Raw genomic sequence first — 22,636 nt, 5'->3', positions numbered from 1 at the left:
GCTGCCTCCTGGCACAAAACTTAGAGTAAAAGCACACACTCTTGTTTTTGTTGTTTGTTGATATTTAAGTCCTTTTTTTATTTTTGTTTGTTTAGGGGTTTTTTCTTTTTTTTTTTTTTTTAGAGCAGGTTGGTCTCTGCTCCTGTTTCACCTACTCTGGATAATACAAGAGCTATTGGAAGCCTACCAAAGCATAGTAAAGATGAAATTATTGATGAATACCTATACAGAAAGGTGTGATTCTATACTTTTAAGTCCAGCAATGGCTGTGGGATGCATCTAAATTAGCTCATGTGCTAACAGCCAAAGGAAAACAAAGTTTTAGGAATTCTGGGTTCTGTTCCGCCTTATTGCCAAGTTTGCTATTTTTAGCATCTGTTTTATCCCTCCTAGTTCTTCTGGGCCTTTTTTTTTAACATATCTATTCACACTAGTCTTCTTACTTCTCCCTTCATTACTGAAAGGATATGACTAAGAATACCTGAGAGGTGTGTCTCTGTTCTCTTCACCTTTTCCTGTTCTGTTCCTTGATCGTAGGCTTTTAGGAACCATGTGAAATAATTACAGGAAAGCTTTGTCCAGCTTTGATTTGGACAAGCAAAATCTTAGTTAAATTCTTTGTCCACAAATTCTTTGAAGTGATTTTTTTTTCCACTTGAGCAGTGTCATCGTGTGTATTGGGACGTGTCAGAGATTGTGCCTTTATGTCAAAGATGCAATTTCTCACTCTCATTTAGTGTAACTGTTCTAAAGCATGAAAGTTTTAGAGATTTTCAAGAAAGCTGGAGAAAAAAATTGAATGTTTAATGTGGAGAAGAAAATTTATTTTCTCTGATGTTTTGTTCTGGGAAGTTACTTTTTTAGAATGAGGCTCAAACAGACAAACAGAATACATCAGTTGCCCTTTTTCTCTCGTGTCTGAGAAGGATAGAAAAGTCTTGCCAAAGGTTAGTTTGGCAAGGTTTTAAGGTGCTGAAAAATGAAAGAGTTGTGCAACCTTAATTAGACAGGATAGTCAGTAAACCCTTTATGGAATACAGTCTTAGTGGTGTAACTCTCCAGTGTGACCTGAGCTGAAGTACAGCTCCAAGATACGTAACTGGCTGGCATTTGTTGCAGTGGGATGTAAACTCTGATGTGGAGGATGACATGTCAAATGCATGATTGCATAGGCACGGAATTGCACTGCTCCTGCAGCCAGCACAGCTCAGATAAAAGTCCAGCCATTGGATGTGCACTTACTGAAATAAATAAGGCTAATGTGTTTGCATTCCCAAAAATGTTCTGTGACACCAGTGAGGGATTCTGTGTATGAGGCTGGTCTGTGTTTTTTCCTCTCCACTCCCCCCCCACCAAAGCATTTCAAGCAGGCAGTGCTGCAGAAGAAAGCCAATCTCAGCCTTTCAGACTCATCCTAGCACCATTGCTTCAGTTCAATTGGCCAAATATTTAATGATTGTATGGTGATCTGTATCACAGCTGGCCCTGGCCCACGCTAAAACTACCCACCCCTTTTTTTGCTGGGTGAATTAGAAAACACAATCACTAACCCAGTCCATTTTGTGGATGTGGTGAGAGAAGGTAGGTACAAACAGCAAGGAGAAAGAGGAAGGAAATGCATGTTTTGGTGACAGTACCAGCTTTAGTGTATTTTTTTAACTACTGATTATGGCCCCAATTCAAGAGAGCAGTCCTGTGCAGGATAGGGCTTTAGTGTGTGAATAAAATGTCACTGAAGTAGACTTCTTCATCTTTTCTGACTATTTTCTTAACTGGTTAATATTGTTTAGATTGGAAAAGTGCCTTCTGCCAAATTCTTTTAGAGAAGAAAACTAAGCTTAGGGTGAGAACAAAGGACTAGGGTGAACTGAAAACTAGTTGATAAAGGAATAAGAAGACCAGTGGTTCTAGTGCAAGCTCAGCAGTGGGGTTCCTCTAAAGTTATTTATGTGTACTATTTGAATTTGTCAGCTACAGAGACAATTCAAGAGAACTTCAAAAGTACTTAAGCTGCACGAATAGCCAACACATTGCAGAAGTTGTTTAGTGTTGAACATTATAAAGTAATAAACATTTAAGTAAAGTAGCAGTTCAGAAAAGAAATGAGAACCGTCATGGAGAGCTTAGGGAAAGTTTTGTCTCAATGAACAACTATACCTTCTGTTCTAAAATATGTAAAGGACAGGATGGAGAATAACACTAAAAAAATATCAGTGGTTCACCTTCACAGTTCAATAGTTTTGTCTCAGTTGTTCTAAAGCTACTGAAGAATTAAGACCTCTCTAAGAGAGTCATGAGCCTCATTAGTGCAGGCTGAAATCAAACCAGAACCATTTCACTCACAGCCTAACTTGAAGTAGAACCAAATTGGGCAAGTCAGTGATTCTGTTTCCTAGCCAGAATAGAAGAGATTCAATCTCCTTGACTCTTTGTAAAGAAGAAGGGAATTTTTAGTGTCCCCCTTAAAATGTAGAACATTTCAAATCTTTAAGATTTAATAAGACAGTAGTACATGGAGGTTTTGTTTAATTTTTTTCTTAAATACTTTCATTATGCCTTTTCCTAGTGCTTTACCAGATAATGCCAATGGTGTTAGTTCTTTTGATTCATACAGCATAACCTGAAAACTTCTTGTTTAAATGTTACAGTTGTAAAGGGTAAGGAAATGTCCCTGTTTAAGGAGTTTAATAGTTCATAGCTTAGAGACTCACCTCAGCTTTGTAATTTAAGTAAAGGAGGGGAGGAAAGATTAATAGCTTTATTACTGCTGCTCACTTATGTGGAACTAAAAGTAGAAATGGTGTTCTAAGAGCAAGGGGCAGAGCTGCTACTATTTGGGAGGACATGAGTTCAGGAAAGCTGCTTCTTTCGGACAGTGGCATCAGTGCTTGTGGATTTGGGGTATTTTTGGTGGCAAAAGGGAGGCCTGTGACTTCTCTTAAAATTTAGTTTAATTGGTTTTCTATGATCACGTAGTTACAAGCTTGTGGAGTTTCTGTGAGAGTCCATAGTGTCTGTGTTTGCTTGCCAGAACTGGGGGGGAGAAAAAACCCCATCAATATTAAGAATGCATACTTTTGGTTAATTTAAGCATCAGTTATGTTTGAGTGTGGTGGGCCATCAAACACCATTTTAGTATAATTTTGTGACTTGGGTTTTTATTACCCATGTAGATAAATGTGACCATGTTTAAGTATAGTTTCCTGATAAGATTAAGGTACTTGTTTAACAGCTATTCTTTCTCTCACCTCTCCCACACTTCTGATTTGCTTCCTTGCAAATCTGTCTGCAGTTGACCAGATGGTTCGGATTTCAGGCATAATTGTGTTCTCATGAGTTTTGTGAAAATTGACAGCTGAGCGGAGGAGAGAGACCCAAGTTTGTGCCTCAGCTGAGGGTAGTGCAGGCAGACTCAGCCATTGTATGTCTTGTTTGACATCTGCTGCTTGTTCAAACAGTGCATCAATGATTTAGGGTTTGCCACAGTGCCAGCATATCTTGTCCATCTTGTTGGGGAGAAGGAGGTTAGACAACGAGGTTTCGGGAAGTCAGCATTTGTTACTTCTGCTTCTGAAGCAACACATTAACCTGGCAGTGGCAGATGGTGCTGGAAGCAGCATCCTTTCCTGTAGGGTTTAGTACACCTTGCTTAGCACAGCCTTTTAGGTCCAAAAGGCATGTGCAGAAAACTCTTTAGTCTTAATGTTAGGAAAAAGGCTAACTGGTAAAAGAACTTAATGTATTGAGCTTTCAATACCTTCTGCTCTAAATTGAACAGAAGTTCAGGTAGCCTTCTAAAAAGAGGACTGGGAGGACATCAACCTGACTGAAATTCCGTCCTGATTTTGTCCAGGACAGTGTTAATTTTCCTCTTAAAACCACAACAAACTCTCAAGAAAGAGCAGTGATGCTCAGATTACTCTAGGCAGATCAAAGTAAAAAACAGTTGTGAATCTGACCCAGGGACATGTAAAAACATGAAGGTCAAGGTATATTTGAGTATATTTGGGAAAACCTGGGAGAGAGCAGTGGTGTGGGTTGTAAGCAGCATGAGAGTCTGTCAATAAGGGTTCTCTACCACTGTGCAGCACTTGTGAAGGCATCAGATTAGAAGTGTGGCCTCTTGAGTTTTGTACCTGAACCTGTCCTGTTTTGATATGCATAAATATATATAGATGGCCTGGAAAATCTCCAACTCTGGTACCTGCCAGTTTGCTTTCCAAATGCATTCTTCTTTCTTACCCATTTTTATTTCCTGTGGTTTTCTCTGGCATAAAACTCAGTTGATGTTTCTCCTGTCAGCAGCATTACTTGGAAGTAAATATAACTGTAGCCTGTGTATACATTAATAGAGAATGAAGGACCTGTGAGGTTCAGTTTACATTTGTAGAAATGCTTCCAGATGCAGGCGTGGTTAATATAAATGTCTGTTAAACTTCTTGCATGGATGATACGAAAGTGAACAGATGAATATTTTTTGTGTTTGGAACTCTTCTGTTCGTATTATCAAACCTAATACTTTGGTCTTCTAACTTAGTAACAGAGGAAGGGAATGTGGCAACGGTGAGGTCTTTGCCCAGGTAATTCTGTTGTCTTGGTTAACGCGTCGCGAAACCCTCAAGATCATTTGATGCCTATCTTGGGCTTCTGGAGTTTGACAAGATTTCTGCAGGCTGGAAGAACACTTTTGTTCCTCCTCTGTTTCAAAGGGAGAAAATACTGAAGCATACCTTTTTTTTCCTCTTCATTGCTTACATTCTCTGATTTGTTTTAACATCCTACTGAACTTAAAAAGCCAAAATGCAGAGCTGAGTTCATGTAACCACAAGTGGTGTCCCTGTAGGAGGGCAAAGGGTTATTTTGGGTGGCTGCTGTGGGAAGGAGCTGTAGCAGGTGGTCTCCTCCCTTCTTTTCCAGTCCCATTGCCACCCTTTCCTGATACTTAGCAAAAACTGTATGGCAAATCTGAGTGTCTGGTTGCTCACTGGGTTTGATCTGAGGCAGTTTTCTTTGAGCAAAATACGGCAGATTTGGTTGGATAGGTAGAATTCAATGTTGGACCTGTATTGACCAAACCTCTTACTCTGTGGGAGTGCTAGACTTCTGTAGCCCTACTATATATATATTTTTTTTTTTTTTTTTTTTTTTTTTTTTTTTTTTTTTTTTTTGCCTAGTTTTATTTTTGTTTGAAGAAAAAGTCATTTGTAAGACTTCTGGCAAGAGTTTCAGGAGAAGAGTAAGCCAAGGCACTAGTAGCCACAGATCATAACAAGTTGCATTTAAAGTGCTTACAGTGCCTATTGCTACCCACAGACTTACAAGTATTCACATTAATCATTTAATTGTAAAGTAGAAGTTTGAGAGTCATCAAATCTTTCATTTGTGGCACCCTTCTATATTTGAAATGGAGAAGCCTATTTCCACAGTCTCTTTCACAACTCTGTTGTTAAACCCCTTTATGGGTGCTCTCCAGAGAAACTGCTCTGCACCGAAGTAGCTTTTAATTGAAGTACTCTGAAGTCTGTTCTTTTTCTTTTTTTGTTTCACAGCATTTTCCTGCTGTCATTTTCACCATTTGTTCCAAATCTATAGAAATTTTTTAATATTTGAGCTGTGGAATTCTTTTTTAATTTGAGGAGCGAGAAGAGAGGGAGAAGGAGAAGTGTCAATTACTGTCATTGTAGAAACATATTTCACAATTTGAGACTGGGTATTTCATTGAAGGTGCATTGTATACTGGTCTGTGCCCCGAGGACGAAGGATAGATACTGAAATCATCCATTCAGAATGTTTGAATAAATTTGTTTCTGTAGAGTGACCATTTTATATTTGTGAAAAGTACTACTGAAATTCCAAGTAGTGGCTGTTGGCCACAAATCCAAGGTACTTCTTGCAGCTGTCAGCAGGTGTAAGAGGATTATTTGTTTTGTAATAGTAACAGATGCCAGAGAGCTAAACTTTTTTAAAATTAGGAGCAGTAAACTTTCTGCTGCTGCTTTGAGGTACATCAGCAATAATAATAAAATGACAGGCTGTTTTTTCCTGCTAATTACTTAATTTGTGATAGCCTGAGTGTGCCATTAAAGGTATTACTTCTGATTTTATGATGGGCTTCTGCTTACTGTCAACCTGAAACCTGGCCACACATTTAATTCTTAAAAGTCGCTGAACTGGTATAGCATAACCTCGGGCAAATTTAATAAGAGGTTTTGTTCTCTTGAATCATTTGTTGTGTCATACCAACAAAAGTAATACTTAAGTTCCCAGCCAGAATTGGTGTCATACACATTCCAGCATGCTTCTCAAACTTTCTGTGGCCTCTTGTAATGGGATTTGCATAAACAGAAACATAAAACTAAGTATAGGAATTTACTATTATATTTATTTGCACCATTAGCTTCTAATTGGTTTATGATTAAATTATTTCATTGAATTTGTGGTAACCGAACATCATTTTCCCCCTGGCCTTTATAAAATCCATTATTTGGAAAAAATTAACCTGGTATCTAACAAGTCCAAGGGACAATGTTTTCACAGTTCTTGTTCATGTCACAACTTCCTTGTAAAGACTGTTACTTTTAGCGTGGATGAGAAGTTTTTCAAAGTCCTTGAAACCTAATGGTAGAAACATTTAAGGCTTCTCTTAAAAGGTTTATCTTTCTTTCTTGCATCTGTACCCAGTTATTTTTTGATTCTTTGCAGGCCTTTCATTTTTAAGTGTCCCCCTCCACACTGCAACTTGAGACTGCCCAGTGCCTGGGTGTGTTCTGTGGTTTATGGCCGTGCTATCCCACTGGAACTGGAGAATGGCACAGAGGTGTGTGGGTGGAGAAGAGAGTAATGCTGCAGCTGTTGATTAGTAGTCTGTTTTATGGCTTGAGGATATTAATTTTCAGATTATGCTGCATCTGCATTCTCAGTGTTCTTGTGATCATTCAGGCGCTCAGTAGCTGTTCTTTCTGTCCAGACTTGACTAAGTTGAAAAGATTTAAATGGTCAGTGTCCTTCAAGTGGAGACAAGCTCCTCAGTTCTGAGGTCACTGTAAGCAGACAACAAATAAATGCATTGAAAGGCCTTTTGCCTTTCCCATTTAACCCAGTTAATCTGAAAGTAAAGGGTTTTCCAAATACATCTGGCACAACTTTTATGTGGTGATTATTTGTACTGGACAATGAGCTGGGCTGGAAAACATCAGCTGTATAACAAGACATCATCATGTCTTGTGGTAACCTAGGCAAGACCTGAAGAATATGAAAAGGTAACTTCAAGGTGTCAGCTTGGTTTAGGTAAACAGAAGTTAATGATCAGAGCTGGGATATAAGGGGTGATCTTACCACAGTTAGAATCTTGACTTCCAGTAATAGTATTGTTTTCTTGACCTGAACCTTCAGCCAGTGGTTAAAGTCATGCAGTTTGCTTCCCTGAGGAGGAAGAGTAGATTGAGATCGGGTTTTGTTTGTTTGTATTTAATCAATATGACTTATTTAAAGGATATATGAAATATCATGGTTTTCTGAGCCCAGTTGATTTGAACACTGAGAAAATGATTTCCTTGCTCAGTAGTGTAATTAGTTGTTTTTTTTTAACATAGCATATCTTTTGAAAAGCATAGTCTTAGTCCTTAACTGTTGTTACTCTGGCAGCTTTTCTTGATGTGTACCCTCTTGGTGTAACCCTTGCCTGTGCTCAGACCCAGGGGTGCAGTTCAGAGCTAAGCAGTTGAATGTTTGGGGGCTGATCAGGCTTTTCACCATGCTATTAATTAGGGTTTGTATGTACAGAGAGATGAATGCAAACTCTCACTTGGAGTTTTAGGCAAGTTCCACATCTTGTTTAAAGAAAAGCAATGCTTGCTCACTTGCAGTCCTATTGCAGTTTTCTGGTTCCTGTATTGCATAAACCTCAAGGCACTTCAGAGGATGTTTCATGGGTACCAGAAAACCCTTGAGTTACCTCTCTAACTACTAGTGCACTAGAATAGCTGTGTTCTATCAGTTTCCTATGAGAAATTGCTTTCTCTCTTCCTGCAGTCCAGTGACAGTTTCCTGCATTCTGCATACCTTTTACCTCAAAAAGAGCCTCTTGTGTAGTGCTCTGAAAAGTTGGTGGTCCCAAATCATACAGTAACTTAAAACTTGCAGTAAAAAATGTGAATGAGACTTACAACTAGTGTATTTTCATTGCTGGCCACCTTCTCCAGTCCCTCGTGCAGTATGTAATAACTAAATTTGGCTGAGTTCTTCTGCTGTCCCCAGGAAGACTTGATATTGCATGGCCTTGGGATATTTGTTGGAAAATTGCTGCATATGTCATGTCATTTCTGCAGCTGTGTTCTTTGAGAAAAGCTTCAAGATGCCCTGGTTTCCGTGTTATTATATTGGAAGCCTGCAGTCTGCAAATCTTGAAAGGAGAGGAAATGGCCATCTCTTCCTGGGCAGGTTCATTGCTATATGCCACCAGTTACTTGCTCTTTAAAGCCCTACTTTCAACTGGGATGACTGGAGAATCTAGATTAAGTGAGAGCAGAGTTTTCTGTATGGCTGGAACTGTGGCTTTCAAAATACCTCACTTTCCCCCCCACTCCCAAAGAGTAAACTAGCAGTTTTTGCAGAACTTTTTAGTGATAGAGCTTGCTCCCTCTTAAGTAACAATGAAAATTTTATGCAGTCTTTATCAGGATTTGATTTTGAACAGCTCAACAGTTATCAGTGAATATACAGTGATAGTAGATTTTTCTTATCTTTATTTCTTTATGGCCATCAGACTCTGCTCGTGTCTTATTTTCTTCTTGAAACAGCATTACAGATTTTCCCCAATTATTTAAAGCCTTGCTTTCACCCTGTGGGTGCATGTTTTTCAGTGAATCTTTTTCCCCATTATTTATATTATTCTGGATTACATAATGCAGACCCTATTTCTGCCATATAAAGAAGATGATTTGATCCCTAACAGAGTCCTGCAGCATGCACCTCTGCAGAAGCAGCTCAACAGTTGAATGGGAGCTGTGGGAGTGCTGTGTTCCTGTATGGTGACTTGTTGATTATTAGTTTTGGCCAGCTTGTTCTAGGCTGACTAGTTTACATCAGGATTATCAGAGTGAACAGCTGAGGCTGCAAAGCAGGTTTCAGCCTTTCCCCACTTTGAAAGAGAGAGTTTTCTGTCTGTAAGAAACAGGCCTACAATTTCACAAGTCATTTGTTCTGCATAGACCATTCTCCTAATGGGATTTTTCACCCAGTTGGTTTGGATATACTGTTTTTTGGTGTTGATGACACAGTCTGAAATGTTTCCCTTCACTCTAGGGCCAAAAACCTGGCTCTGTTTTCTGGGCATTGTCTCCTCTGGAGATTGGATTTTGTCTGACTGCTTTAGTCCTGTATCTATTAGCTTTTTAAGGCTATATGATATGTTAGCTGTACTTCTTGAGCCACCTTAACAGTTGAGTTAATGAATGAGTCTTTTTGGCATTGTGGGGAATTTCACATCTGGAAAGACAAGCAACATTAGTAGTGCATACCATTGCTGGTGACTCAGAAGGAAACTAGTAGTGGTATTGTAGTTTTTGATACTGCCTCTGGGTAATTTCTGCTGTCTAGTCGGTTGATTCTGCAAAGACAGCTCAGGTTATTGCAGGATGCAGTACTTTAACTGTGACAGGCTGTGCTTTCAAACTGCTGTCTTAGGGAGAAATATTTTTCTTTGATTTTCTTTCCCCAAAAAAATCCAAAGCTCACTAAAAATTAAGCAGCTGTCACCCTGTCCCTGCCTAAATAGTGGCTCTGTAGTCTCTGTGACACATGGCTACAAAAATTTTATACCGAGGATGTTTTGCTTTCTCTTGTACATAAGCTTACAGAAACAGAGTGGGGAGGTTGCAGGTTTTTAGCATGTTCTAAACATGTTCTTTAAAAGAACAAAACTCTACACTTGCTGTGCTCCAGAGACCACAACATGCCTAACAGGTTTGTTTCAAAAAGAAATTCACAGCAATTTTGAAGGTAGCCCGGGTGACTCGAACTGATTGTGCTTTTCTTGTTGGGCCAACCAGACTTGCCCAGCAGGTCTTCCAGTGTAGCAAACCACAATTCTGTAAGGATTCATCCTGGTTCAACTGGTGCTTGCTGCCCCATCATGCCATCTTTTGATAGCCCTGATTGTGCTGGCTTGCCCCTCCTATTTTTTTTTTCCACCAGCACAGATGCTCCCATGATGTTGCAGTGACTCTTTTTCTGCTTCTCAAGTATAAGAGCAACTTAGGAAACTATTTTAGATAAATATCATAGATAAAGGTAATAATTGAGGCCTTCCCACTTTACATGTTGGGGTCCTCTGTTTACTTGTTTTTTACTCTTAAGTTTTGTGTTTAAGTAGGTGTCAGTAGCTGTATCTGAGTATTAAGTAGTAATTTGAATATCTTGGTGTTTGAGTAACTTAAAGTAGCTCAGTTTCAATGTAGCTGCTTACATGTGTTGTGTTTGTCATGCAGACAAAACAGGCTCAATAGAGGAGTTTACTTTTCCATAATATAGCTAAAGATATAAATATCTAAATAAAGATCTTCAGATGAAAGTATCAAGACTTCCTAGCAGTGAACACAATGGCTTATTGTGGCTAAAATGCATTGCCTCAAGCTTCTGGGTTGGTCCCACTTTTTTGCCCAAGTTTGATGATCCCAGATGAATCATACTCTGCTTCTTTCATATTAAGGTTTGAACTATCTTTCAGATTTATGTCTTTGCTGCAGTTCTGCAGCAGTAAGACAGAAAAACCTTACCAGTTTGTATTTGCAGCGTGTGCTTTGTGATTATAAAGGCTGTTCTTTCTCATGCTGCAGGATGAAGCTGTAGGTTTTGTTGTAGTTGAACATATCCACTAAGAGAGAATTCTGTTAACACTGTGTTTTTCCTCCTGGTATCAAGCTGTTAGAGTTGTTTAGGTTGGAAAGGACTTCTGAGGATCATATAGCTGAACCCCCTGCTCAAAGCAAGGTCAGTTAGAACAGGTTGCACAGGTTCATGTCCTGTCAGGGTTTGAATAGCTCCAAGGATGGACATTTCACAACCTCATTGTGCAACCCAGAAACATACTATAGTACAAATGTTTGGTGGTTTGGTTGTTGGGGGTTTTTTTGCCTTATGTTGATGTGGGATATCCTGTGGTTTTTTTATTTGTCCCTGTTACCTCTCAACCTGTCACTGGATACTTCAGGGAAGAGTCTGGCTAAGTCATGTTCACACCTCTCTCTGTGCCCTTATCAGGTACTGACACATGGGTGCGATTTTCCATCTGAAGCCTTTTCTTCTCCAGGCTGAACATTCCCAGCTCCCTCAGCCTCTCCTGTGAAAGATGCTCTGGTCCCTTAATCATCTCAGTGACTCTTTGTTGGCCTGTCATGGTTTAACCCCAGCCACCCAAGCCCCACACAGCTGCCTGGTCGCTCCCCCGCCAGCAGGATCTGGGAGAGAATTGATTGTGTAAAAGTGAGAAAACCCATGGGTTGAAGCAAAGGCAGTTTAATAGGGAAAGCAAGAGCTGGGCCCACAAGCAAAGCAAAACAAGGAAGTCTTTCACCACTTCCCATGGCAGGCAGGTAGGTGTTCAGCCATCCCTGGGAAAGCAGGGCTCCATCACACGCAGTGTTTGCTTGGGAACACAAGCACCATCACTCCAAACATCCCACTTCTTCCCTCTTCTCCTCACTTTATATACTGAGCATGAAGTCATTTGGTATTTTCTGACTTGAATCCAGGAGGGAACAAGTTCTCCAGCTCATGCAGCAGATGGGTATTTTTTTTTTAAGATACTGGTAGTTTTTAAAGGGAAAATAATGACAAAAGTGCTGTAGCACTTTTATTCCTGCCTGTTGGTGTTTGCTGAGTCAGACCCTGTTCATCAGCTCGGTTCCCGCTTTGTTAGTGGCACAGCAGTAGTGATGGGGCACGATGAGTATGGGTAAAGTACTGTAGCAACCTGCTGGGTTCAAGTTATTAAAAATATAGAGCCTCAGCCAACTGTTATTTGCTTGAAAGGGTGATAAGGGTAACAATAATAGGAACCTTTGTATTTGTAGCATATTTTCCTTACCCAGCTGCACTGGTATGTTTTTTTACCAGAGAAAACCAATACTCCTTCCTCCTCTCTCGCTCTTCTGTAGTACTTAACCTTTTGCTAAAAGCATGCTTGAAATGTTGTGGTGTTGTATTCCAGAATTGCTGCTTTCAGTGCAACTTTTCTTCTTAATTCTAGAAAAGCCAGGCTGTTTTTCATAAAGCAGCATTACAGATACAGTTTTCTTTGAGATTAGGATACGTTTTGCATTGTAACCATAGTTAAATTACTGTGGTTTCAGTGTACAGTACACTGAAAAGGACTTTACAGATATCAACTTAGGGTAGTCCAACATCACATTTGCCTCTTGTTAAAAGTAAACATCAGTGTTACAGGTGAAACCCTGAGAGTTTGACTCTTGCATTTTAAAACAATGGAAAAGTATTATGTGCATTCAGTATTTAAAGTCATGTGCTTAATTGGTGAGAACCCTTCTTCACTTATAAAAATTATTCTTGTGGATAAAGAGACTGAAATGCAGGACCCACAGCCTTGTCTGACAACAGGTCTAGTTAAGCAAGTGCTGACCTCTGTGATGAGAGATTGCCTGTGGTGTTTCCATCCTTGTCTCTGACCTTGGACTTGAATCACAAAGTGCATAGTGGTAAAAAAAAAACCTATATGTCTTGGTTGTCTTTTAAAATCTGTACTCCCGCTTTAAGGAGGATTAAAACATCTCTGGACCAAAATTCCATGGCAGATTTTTTTCATATGATAGATTTTGTGGTCAGTGATTGTCAAATGATGTTTCTTCCTGTGTAAAATTGGGCAGTTTTAGTAAGCTGCAAATCTTGTCTTTGCTCTACATAACAACTTAGCTGAGATCCTTCTATTCAGAATCTCTTTGATGTTTGTTTTATGACAATATGTTTCTTTGCTTCTGTCACTTATGACATTACAACCTTTTGGTCATCCCCAGTGTTTAGAAGCTTTTGACCAGGAAAAGGCAAAAGTTCATCTTTAGCTTACATACCTTTTTTGGTTTATGGTAATCTTGAAGACAGTCCTGTAAATTTAGTCTTTATTTCATAAATAAAATGAAATAGACATTTTTGAGCATAGGTTGACATTATTTCTTTCCACACTGTAACTAGGAATGACCCAAATGGTACAGGATGTCAGCTTTGCACATAAACTGAAGTGGTGGCAGTTAATCTGGAGTGTGTTCACTCTTGGCTCAGGTTCACCTGCCTTTTTAGGACCTTGGTGACGATGTGCTACTAACTAGGTAATTTTTTGTGTGCATACTTTAAAACTTGTCAGGATAATTTTCAACTTCTAGGCCTGAGCATTTGATTGCAGTATCCCTTAATAACCTTTACTTGTTCTGATGTTTTATTTTGAAGTGTTCTTTAATGGTGAGAAAAAATTGCCAGACTACCCCACTGTTTTGCTTCCCCTTCTAGACTTCAAACAAAGTATTTTTTTTTTCCTGGCCATTATAACATGTGCAATATGTAAGGTATTAGAGCATTAGGATATTAGCTCATGAATGCACTGATGTTCCTCTGGGTGGTTAATATATTTTATCTGTCACCGGGGAGGAATGTGCTGTTCAGCTCCCTCCTTCTGCGAGTGCTCTGACTCATGAGCGCGAGGTACTTCAAAAGGATTTCAGCACTCCATCTCCTTCTTCAGTCTTGCAGTTGCTTTTCTAAGAATAGAAGCAGCAAAACAGCGGGGTTCCTTCTCAGCTGCTACAGTTCATTACCACTGTAGTCATGAAAGCTGACATCAATGGCAATCTTCACGTCTCAGAGTTCCCATTTACCTGTGTGGCTACAAACACTGTGACTTGTGCTACTCCTTGGGAGCAGGAACCACCATCTACAGCTGAGCTTCCAATTTGGATGATCAAAACTATGAGCTGTGGGACTTGGGTGCCTGTACATTTCAAGCAGTGTTGTGGGAGCGGCATAAAATAACTGAGACCTCCAGAAAATGTGGAGGGTGTGTTTCATGCAAGACATGTTCTTGTAATATTTGAGATATATCGGAACTCTTCCTTAAATATCTGCTGTGATCATAGCTTGTGTATTGTGATAATATCTGTTAATTTTAAAAGTTTTCTCATCATATAAACTGCTTGCCTGGTACAACTGCAAAGTGCTGAAGCTCTTGAAATGGTATTGCCAGTACTTAGGTCAGCCAGAAGTTTGCTTCCTTGAAGGTGAGCTAAGGTTTTGCTGATTATTCATTCTCATTCACATATGGGTAAAAGGAGCCCTCTTTTCAGCCACAGGCATCATCTCTTGTGCCAGTGAACTATAGAACTCAAGTAAACTGTACCCATGAGGTCTTGAATGTGCACTCAAGGAAAACTAAGTCAGTCTTCAAAAGCAGTCATTGCTAGAGCCTGTTTCCAAAAGGAACTGCTGTGCTTTAGGTAAAACATGGCTCCTGGGTTGGTTAGGAAGGTGACGGAGCCAGGGCATCTCTGTTGTAATTGTCTCCTGTTTTTAACACTTCTGACTGTTGGTTAATTGAAGTAAGAGGGTGGGTTGACTTAGGGAATAAATGTTGTGACTGCTAGTGCTCTTGTCCACAAAGCAGATCTGACTTTGAACTGCAGAAGGAGAGGATGGAAGCTAAGAAGAACTGAAAGCAAAAAGAAAATTTGTATTGTGTCCTACAATGAAGTGTAGAGGTGTGCAGAATGGTTTGTTGCAGAAAAACGAAGATCGTGACTGGGACATCTTAAGCCCAACCTGGGTTTATTAAAATATATTGTAGGAACAACCTCCCTTTATTTGCAGCCTTCCCTTCCCCAGCTGCTGCTCCTACTCTGAATTTTCTATTGTCAGTTTTTCTTAATGGAAATAAACGGACCTGCACTGGCAGGTTTTTCCTGTCATCATCATAAAATTCTGAATTGAGTTACTTGTAAAGGATGTTCTTTTTGTTATCAAAATATGGTTTGAAACTACATGTTTACAACCTAAAGATACGTATTGAAATCAACAATACTTTTGTTAGGAAGGGTACATTCTTTAATAGAAAAAGGATAGTATGTTAAGCAAAGCCGTGTTTAATGAGATGTGATATTGTATGTGTGTTTTTTACCTCCTTTTCTGTGCTCTATTTTTATTCATCATCTGTACATCTTGTGTGTTATTAAAAGCAAGACATGAGGTCTTCCTTGGCAGTAGGAATTTTGGAAGGAATGGGTGGGATAGCAAGAGCTGTTTTTCCAGTAGTACATGTCTGATTTTATGTAGGTGTTTTGGAATACATTCTGACCCTAAAATACATTCTTAATAAATGTAAAAGACTAACTGTATGATAATTAGCTTAGTCCATTGTTTGTTTTCCTTTTTTTTCACTGTAGGCAACCAATTCCTGGAGATAAATACCTTTAACCTTTTTGTGAAGGGTGAAAAACATCTAAGTAGTATTTAACCTCTGGCGTCACTTCTGGGATTTTGTAATGCCTGCTATCAAAGAATCCCATCTATAAAGGAGAGACAAATGAGTTGAACAACTCTACATGGCTACTCCAGCTGAAACGTGCTTTGACAAGTCATTTGTGAATAACAGTAAAGCAGGATTGCAACTTGCCAGACATAAATGCTTGAGTAAGAGGGGAAATGCTTAAAGCATAGAAACCTGGTTGTCAGGCGTTAGTCACTGCTGAACACCTAACAATAACATTCTTTCTGCTAGAAAGCAGGGTGGCTTTTGAGGAAGGCTGTTCCTCAGTAATGCTCTTTATTTGCTGCTGAAGGTTTCCAAGCGATTGACTAAAGGTGGTTCTGTTCAGTTCCAAGAGTTGCCAGTCTTTTGGCATGGATGCAAGTGATTGCAAGTGATCAGAAGGGAAAATAAGCTATGGATGGCTCTAAAAAGGCAGGGTCCTGCACCTGGGGAGGAATAACCCCATGCACCAGCAGCAGTCTGGGAGGTGGAAAGCAGCTCTGCAGAGAGGGACCTGGAGGTCCTGGTGGACAACAAGCTGTCCCTGAGCCAGCAGTGCCCTTGTGCCAAGAAGGCCAGCGGTGTCCTGGGGTGCATTAGGAAGAGCATTGGCAGCAGGTTGAGGGAGGTCATCCTGCCCCTCAATTCTGCTCTAGTGAGGCCACATCTGGAGTGCTGTGTCCAGGTCTGGGCTCCTCAGTGCAAAAGAGACATGGAGCTACTGGAGCTGCTCCAGTGAGGGGCTACAGAGATGATGGAGCATCTTTCTTAGGAGGAAAGAATGAGAGAGGTGACTGAGAGGGAACCTCATCAATCTGTTTAGATATCTGAAGGGAGATGTCAGAAGATGGACCAGGCTCTGCTCAGTGGTGTCAAGCAACAGTACAAGGACAATGGGCAGAAACTGATGCACAGGAAGTTCCACCTGAACATGAGGAAGAGCTTCTTTACTGTGTGGGTGACCAAGCAGTGGAACAGGTTGCCCAAAGAGGTTGTGGAGTCTCTCTCACTGGAGATATTGCAGAACTGTCAGGGTGCAATGCTGTGCCACGTGCTCTTGGATGACCTGAGCAGGAAGGTTGGACCCAATGAGCCACTGTGCTGCCTTCCAACCTGACCCATTCTGTCATCTTGTGGAAAGTTCTGGAGTGCAAGTTCTTAACTTCTCCCAGTTTCTAGAGAAAGTTGTGAATATTGTGTGGACTCAAGTCTAATTAGCAAATAAAGTGGATATCCAAATCAATTACATATACTGTAACTTTAGGTGATATGTGTTTCAATATTTGTGATTAGAATGCTTAAGGTCACTTCCCAGACCTTGCCATAAAAAGTCAGTCTTTTAAAACTCAGTGCCTTTTGAAAGAATAAATTAGGACTTAAGTTGTTATGATGCCAAAAAGATCTATGCCAATTCTTAGGGCACACACTGTAGTGAAACTGCTGACTGTAACAAAGAAGAGATGGTGAAAATTTCAGACCATTTTTAAGGTTTTAAAATACAGTATGTAAAATGAAGTTGTTCATATTAATGGCTGGGCAGTTGCACAGATCAGGAGACTGCCATTCTTCCAGGTATATTCAAAACTATAAATTACTGAATTTTTAGTTAGGTTAGTAGTACTTTGCTCAGCCTAGTGCTATACTGTAATTAAAGTGCTTGAATATTTATTCATAGCATCACTTGCATGCACACGGTTACATTAAGGACATGATTGCAAAGTAGCCAAGTGTTCTGAGAGCTCTCAACAGCTAGTAATAGTTCAGTAAAAATATGGAAAAAACTTTATTACTTTTGATTTCTTCTTTAAGCTCTGCAAAGATTAGCTCATAAAAAGCCATGTCTGCAGCTCATTAGATGAAATATTTTCTTGATGTTCTACATCTTGGACTTCTTGTTATGAGAGAGGAATAAATATTTCTGTCTTAGGGTTCATGTAATTGCAAGTAAATTTGTCTTCATCCTTTCCTGGAGAGGCCTTTTGTTCACAACCCAAAGTCACAAGTGAAGTCTTGTGAAGCTAAGTCACATCTGTCTTGCCACATTAAAATGGTTCCTGCTCTTTTCTCCCTTTGTGTTATTTTACTATGTTAAACTGCATTTGCAGAAATATAACTTTCTAACCAAATCTAACCAAATACTTGTCTTTGAGCTGTTTTCTGTCTTCTTACAGTGGAGCAAAGCAGTGGTTTTGGTTCTGCTGCCATGCAGCTGAGGTTTTGATTTCAGTGTTTCCAACTGCAGTGGAGGATTATAATAGTGCAACTATTTCTTAAAGCCAAATGTTCTTCTTTGGAAAATTTCAGTGTGGGGAGAAAATTGAAGACAAGCGTTTATCCCCCCCACTGAATTTAAAGGGACACTGTGAACTTATAATTTTAAGAGACCTGAGGATTTGTTTTATTCTTCTTTAAAAAACTGTAGTAATGGCATTAGTTTTTCTCTGCACTCCCGTGGTTTGCTGTTCTCTTTTCAATCTAGAAAAGCTCTGTGAAGGACTTGCACAAAGTGATTCTTTTCTCCTTGATAATCAGGTCAATCAATTGACCATAAAGCGTTATTAAGCACAAGAGACAGCCTGCTTGCCTTGAGGAGGAATGACAGAGGGGAAAGAAGCTAGAGGAAGGCTAGCTGATACCCTGGGATTTAATAACCCACTACCTGTCAGCTGAGTGGCACAAGTTGAGCTGTTAGCCTGGCTGGTTGATAGGTAAAATGAATTGAGTAAACCAGTTGAAGAATTAAATCGAACTTCAGATTTCTTCACCTTACATTTGGAGTGGGATCACAGAGCCCACCTTTTTCTTACTTCTCAGCTGAAACCTGTTAGTGCATTGTAAGCTGTTTGTTTGTTTTATACCCTCTTGTATTCAACAGCAGTGGGTAAAATAGGCAACCAGAGAAGCTTTTTTACCTGTGTTTCTTTGACTGGGGCCTATCTGAAAGTTTCAAAGTCAGACATTAGTTGTCACCTAGTATGTTAAAAGTGTACTTTTTTATAGCAAATTAAGCTTCGTAAGTTCTCCTCTTTTGTTGTTTTCACTTGTGTGCTGCTTCTCACGGCTTGTATTTTCCAGTCATGAGCCAATGTAAAGTTAGATCTCTGAATCATTTTTGAAGAGTTTCTTCAAAACTGTTCTACGTTGTTCTACGGTTTAAATTATTATTATTTAATTGCTATGTTCCAGGGAAATATCTATAGTAAAGGAATGTGTTTATTTTCTCTGGCTTTTGTATATTGGCTGCTTAATAGAAACACTGAAGTAATAATTTTGAAGTTGGTACGTGGTTGATTCATTTCCCTTTAAAACAATTCTCATTTCATCTTGGTTTCCTGCTCTGTGGGTTACTGCCATAGTAAGATACATGAAATACTTGATAAGGAAGGTGCACAGTCAACTATGACTGCCATGGCCAAGCATTTTCCAACTTCCATGGGGTTAGAGAGGACATTAGAGGGAATTTGCACATAATGAGGAGGAGGGATAAAGGGGATCTTCCAAGTTCATGGTGGGAAGAATAAGAAGAGATCTCTGCTTAGCTTTCCCAGGGAAAGGAAAAGATATGGAACATTATGGAATGAATAGTCCTCTTCACCTTCATATCTCTAGTCTGATTTTATCTACTTGTGAGCAAATACAGCATTTTATTTTTTTGCTTTGTGTTCAAGTCTCAATTCAGTACTAATTTGGGAGCTGTTAGAAAGTAATAAAGTGGCAGTTTTCAAAAGTGTGATGCTAATTGCTTTCTTCAAGGACAGGGAAGCTATGCATGGGTTATTGCTTCTTGTCTTCAGTGTGTAGGCTATTACCTTTGCATCAGTTAAACCATCTATTAAAAGACAGATTGTAGTAAAATAATTGTCCTGTTCTGAGAGTTTTTCACTGCCTAAAGAACTGCTAACAGTACAAAAGAGTCAGTAGTGCAGGTGAAATACTTCCTTTGTTGTCAGAACTGAAAATAATAGCCAGTAAGAACCACTTAAGGTACTGAACAAACACAGAAAAATAGTTATGTCCTACATGCACAGGCAATGCCTCTTATTTTTCTTTTTGGAACTTAATAGAGCTCCTCTGCCTGTCCATCCTTTCCCTTTACCCTGCACTGCAGTGTCCATCCCTTTCATTGAAGAAAGACAAACTCTTTATCCCAATAGCAGCATTAGACACAGCCTGGTCTTTAATTTACAGCACGCATTTCCTAGTTTTCCATCCTGGGTTCTTTGGGAGGCAGTCTTCTCTTTCTCCACGTAGTTACTTGGTGATGATGGAATTACCAATTTTAACCCCTCTTCCTTATCTCAGCATGGTTTTGATAGTGTAAATGCTGGATGATAAACAACTAACTGTATCTTCCTTCTGACATCATTCTTGCTGCTGGAGCATCTGGTCTCTGGTCTGCAAAAGAGTGACTAATAGTTTCTGTCATCTGAGCAGCATTTTCTGAACCCACTTTCTTGCCTATAGCTAACTTGTTTAGATTTGAATGAATGAGCTTGTTTAACGTAGCATTTTAAACCTAATGATCCAAATACAGATCTTTTTGTTTTGCTTTTACTGGAGTAGAATAATAATAGTGAGTGTAGAAATGAAAAAAACTTGCTAGGTTTTAAAAACCTCAAACAAACCCAGCTAGAAAAACCCACTGTTGACAATATCATTTTCTTTTTAATCTAGTGGGGTGAGATATGAAAGCTGGGTCAAAAAGCTTATGTAATTTTCAGACCCTAAATATAGAATGGTGTAATGACACAAAGAGATCAATCTCTGTGCACATGTTCTGGTAGAGTATTTTTGTTTTGTTCTTATTCTGTGCATGCAATTTAGAACTAAGCTGGATACCCCCTGCTTGGAAAAATGGTCTTGCTAATATTCCTGCCTTATGCTATGTACCAATTTAAATTGACATGTAGCATGTAGGTTTCTTTATGATAATAGTCTGGGTGTGGGGTCGTTTTGTTTTGTTGATAGAAAGATTTCCCTGTGCTCACTGTTTAATTTACCTTTTTGGTTTTTTTTTAATAGTAGTGGAATGGGGTGATGACGTTAAAGCAGTGTCAGAAGATGAAGCCATGGTGCTGGTGAACCACCAAGCGACGGGTGACGTCTGCACTCTGATGATGTGCCTTCAGGATAAAGGCACGGTAGGCTACACCCGGGGCGTGGGGTGCTGCTGTGTGTGCCGTGTTCCCTCGGGACTGCTCGCATCCATGTGTGGCCCTAATGGCTCACTTTGGGGTGTTAACCCACCAGATTATCTCCCTAGGGAGGTTTTTGTTTGGATTTGGTCCAACATGACAGCCAGTAGCTTGGAGCAGGTACAGACCCTGAATGTTGTCTTTGGAGAAGGTCAGATGTGGGCTGAGTCGCTGTGCATCCAGTTGAGGTTAACGCAGAGGGAAGCAGATCTCCTTGCATGTAATCATGGACTTGACTCCTTCCTCTTACCTCATGCCCTTGTGCAACTCATGCCAACTTTGCTCAGACCAACACAGGTCTGGCTTCTTGGTTATGACTTTATTCCAGCATGGAATTTTTCTCAAAGTTAGAGCACGCTGTGGATGGGATTTTGGTAGGAGTGAGGGCATGCCAAAGTTAAGCTACCTAGCAAAGGTCAAAATTGCATGAGCTCTTATTTCACAAACCCTTAAGCATTTCTTGGTGAGAAGTGTAACTAAGGTTAATTTTTTCATGCATTACTGTTCAGAAAATTCATATCTAAGGAGTGAACACCAGAGTATAGAATCTAAACAGGAGATCGTATTTATATACAAATTAGGTAGAAGGGGATGTGTGCAAGATTAGGCTACAAAGAGTGGGAAGCATACCTGTCAAGCTGAAAAAATGCATCAGCTGCATGTGTCTTAGTGTTGTCTTCTTTCTTGAAGTGTCTTAGTGTTGCCTTCCTTCATCATCATCTGGTGAAGAAACAAGGAAACAAGAAGAGCTTTTTGTTGCATCTGCACAATTTTTAACTAGCACTGTTTTTCTTAGTGCAAATTAATATAGTTAAGTATACACTTACCTTCATCAGTGATGTACCATTTTGTAGAAAGTTTTCCAGATCTTTCTTATGACAGCAGAGCTGTTTAAGAAAAAACAACAAAAAAACCTTTCAAACAACCCAACCTCACAAAGTATGAAAATGCCATTCAAGATGGAGCAGACTCCTTCCTTTCTTTCTTTCTACTCTAGCCTAGAGCAGATTGTTTTAAAAGTACTTTTAATTGCTTTTGTTTCTTTTGGAATTGAGAGAATTGGATCTCTGTGGTGTTCTGTGCTGTATGCAAAGGAGTAGAATGAGAGAATAAACTCTTTGATTCCCTTCATCAAAATAGTGCATAGGACAATCTTGTGATAAAGATACGGCTGTGAGGGTGTAGTCCTGTTGATATGTATGGCATATGATCATGATCACTAGTATATATATATAAATCTAAATAATATTTATCCATTTGACCCCATAGTTTGAAAGTTTCAGTCAAGACAGAGTAAGTTTCAGTGACTGTAGGAGATGCTAAAAATGGAGGAAGGCATTGAGATCGCGGTCTTCACCACAGAAATTACTAGGTTTGCATGTTTTCAGAAAAGCAGAACGTCCTTAAAATCACTATTTTTTCCCTTAAGTAGTTGTGGTAATTGCTCTTGCAGTGTGCATGTCCAGAGCCTAATTGGCTTTGTTTTCAGCCAATAAAGAAATAAAACAATGTGAGCTTCAATACATGCTTAAAATACAGCAGGAGTAGTACAAGTGGCTGAAAATAATGAAGAAGATCAGGATAGTTTATCCTTGCTAGAACTTGCTGAATCAGGTGCTTTTAAATAGCATGCTTCATATTTCTAAAGATAAGAGACTTGTCATTACTTAGAGTGACTGTGAAAGTAAGTATTGGAGGAAAAAAAATAAACCTACCTGTCCAGAAATAATCATTATACAGTATGCAAGTGCTTAAATTAGTCAGCTTTCCTTAAATCCAGTGTAAACTTAACATGGAGTCCTTCACAAGCTTGATACTTATCTGTCAGCAAAATAGTGATTTTCAATAATGATTTTTTTTTTGTTAAGGAGGGTTAATCCTGTGCCAGTCCCAAATGTCTTTCGCTTGCTTTTGCCAG

General features: G+C 39.5%; 1 protein-coding gene across 3 annotated transcripts in view; it reads left to right on the top strand.

Annotated features, from left to right (window-relative positions):
* Window positions 1–22,636, top strand: part of LPGAT1 (lysophosphatidylglycerol acyltransferase 1) — a 52,594-nt gene that overhangs the window by 5,946 nt on the left and 24,012 nt on the right. For all 3 annotated transcript variants that reach the window (XM_017730012.1, XM_017730013.1, XM_017730014.1), the window contains exon 2: window positions 20,546–20,664. In XM_017730012.1, coding sequence (XP_017585501.1) covers window positions 20,546–20,664 — 119 coding nt within the window. The remainder of the gene's footprint in view (window positions 1–20,545; window positions 20,665–22,636) is intronic.

Source organism: Corvus brachyrhynchos, unplaced genomic scaffold, assembly GCF_000691975.1.
Source record: "Corvus brachyrhynchos isolate BGI_N302 unplaced genomic scaffold, ASM69197v1 scaffold101, whole genome shotgun sequence".
Taxonomy (NCBI): domain Eukaryota; kingdom Metazoa; phylum Chordata; class Aves; order Passeriformes; family Corvidae; genus Corvus; species Corvus brachyrhynchos.
This window is presented reverse-complemented; position numbering and strand designations above follow the sequence as displayed.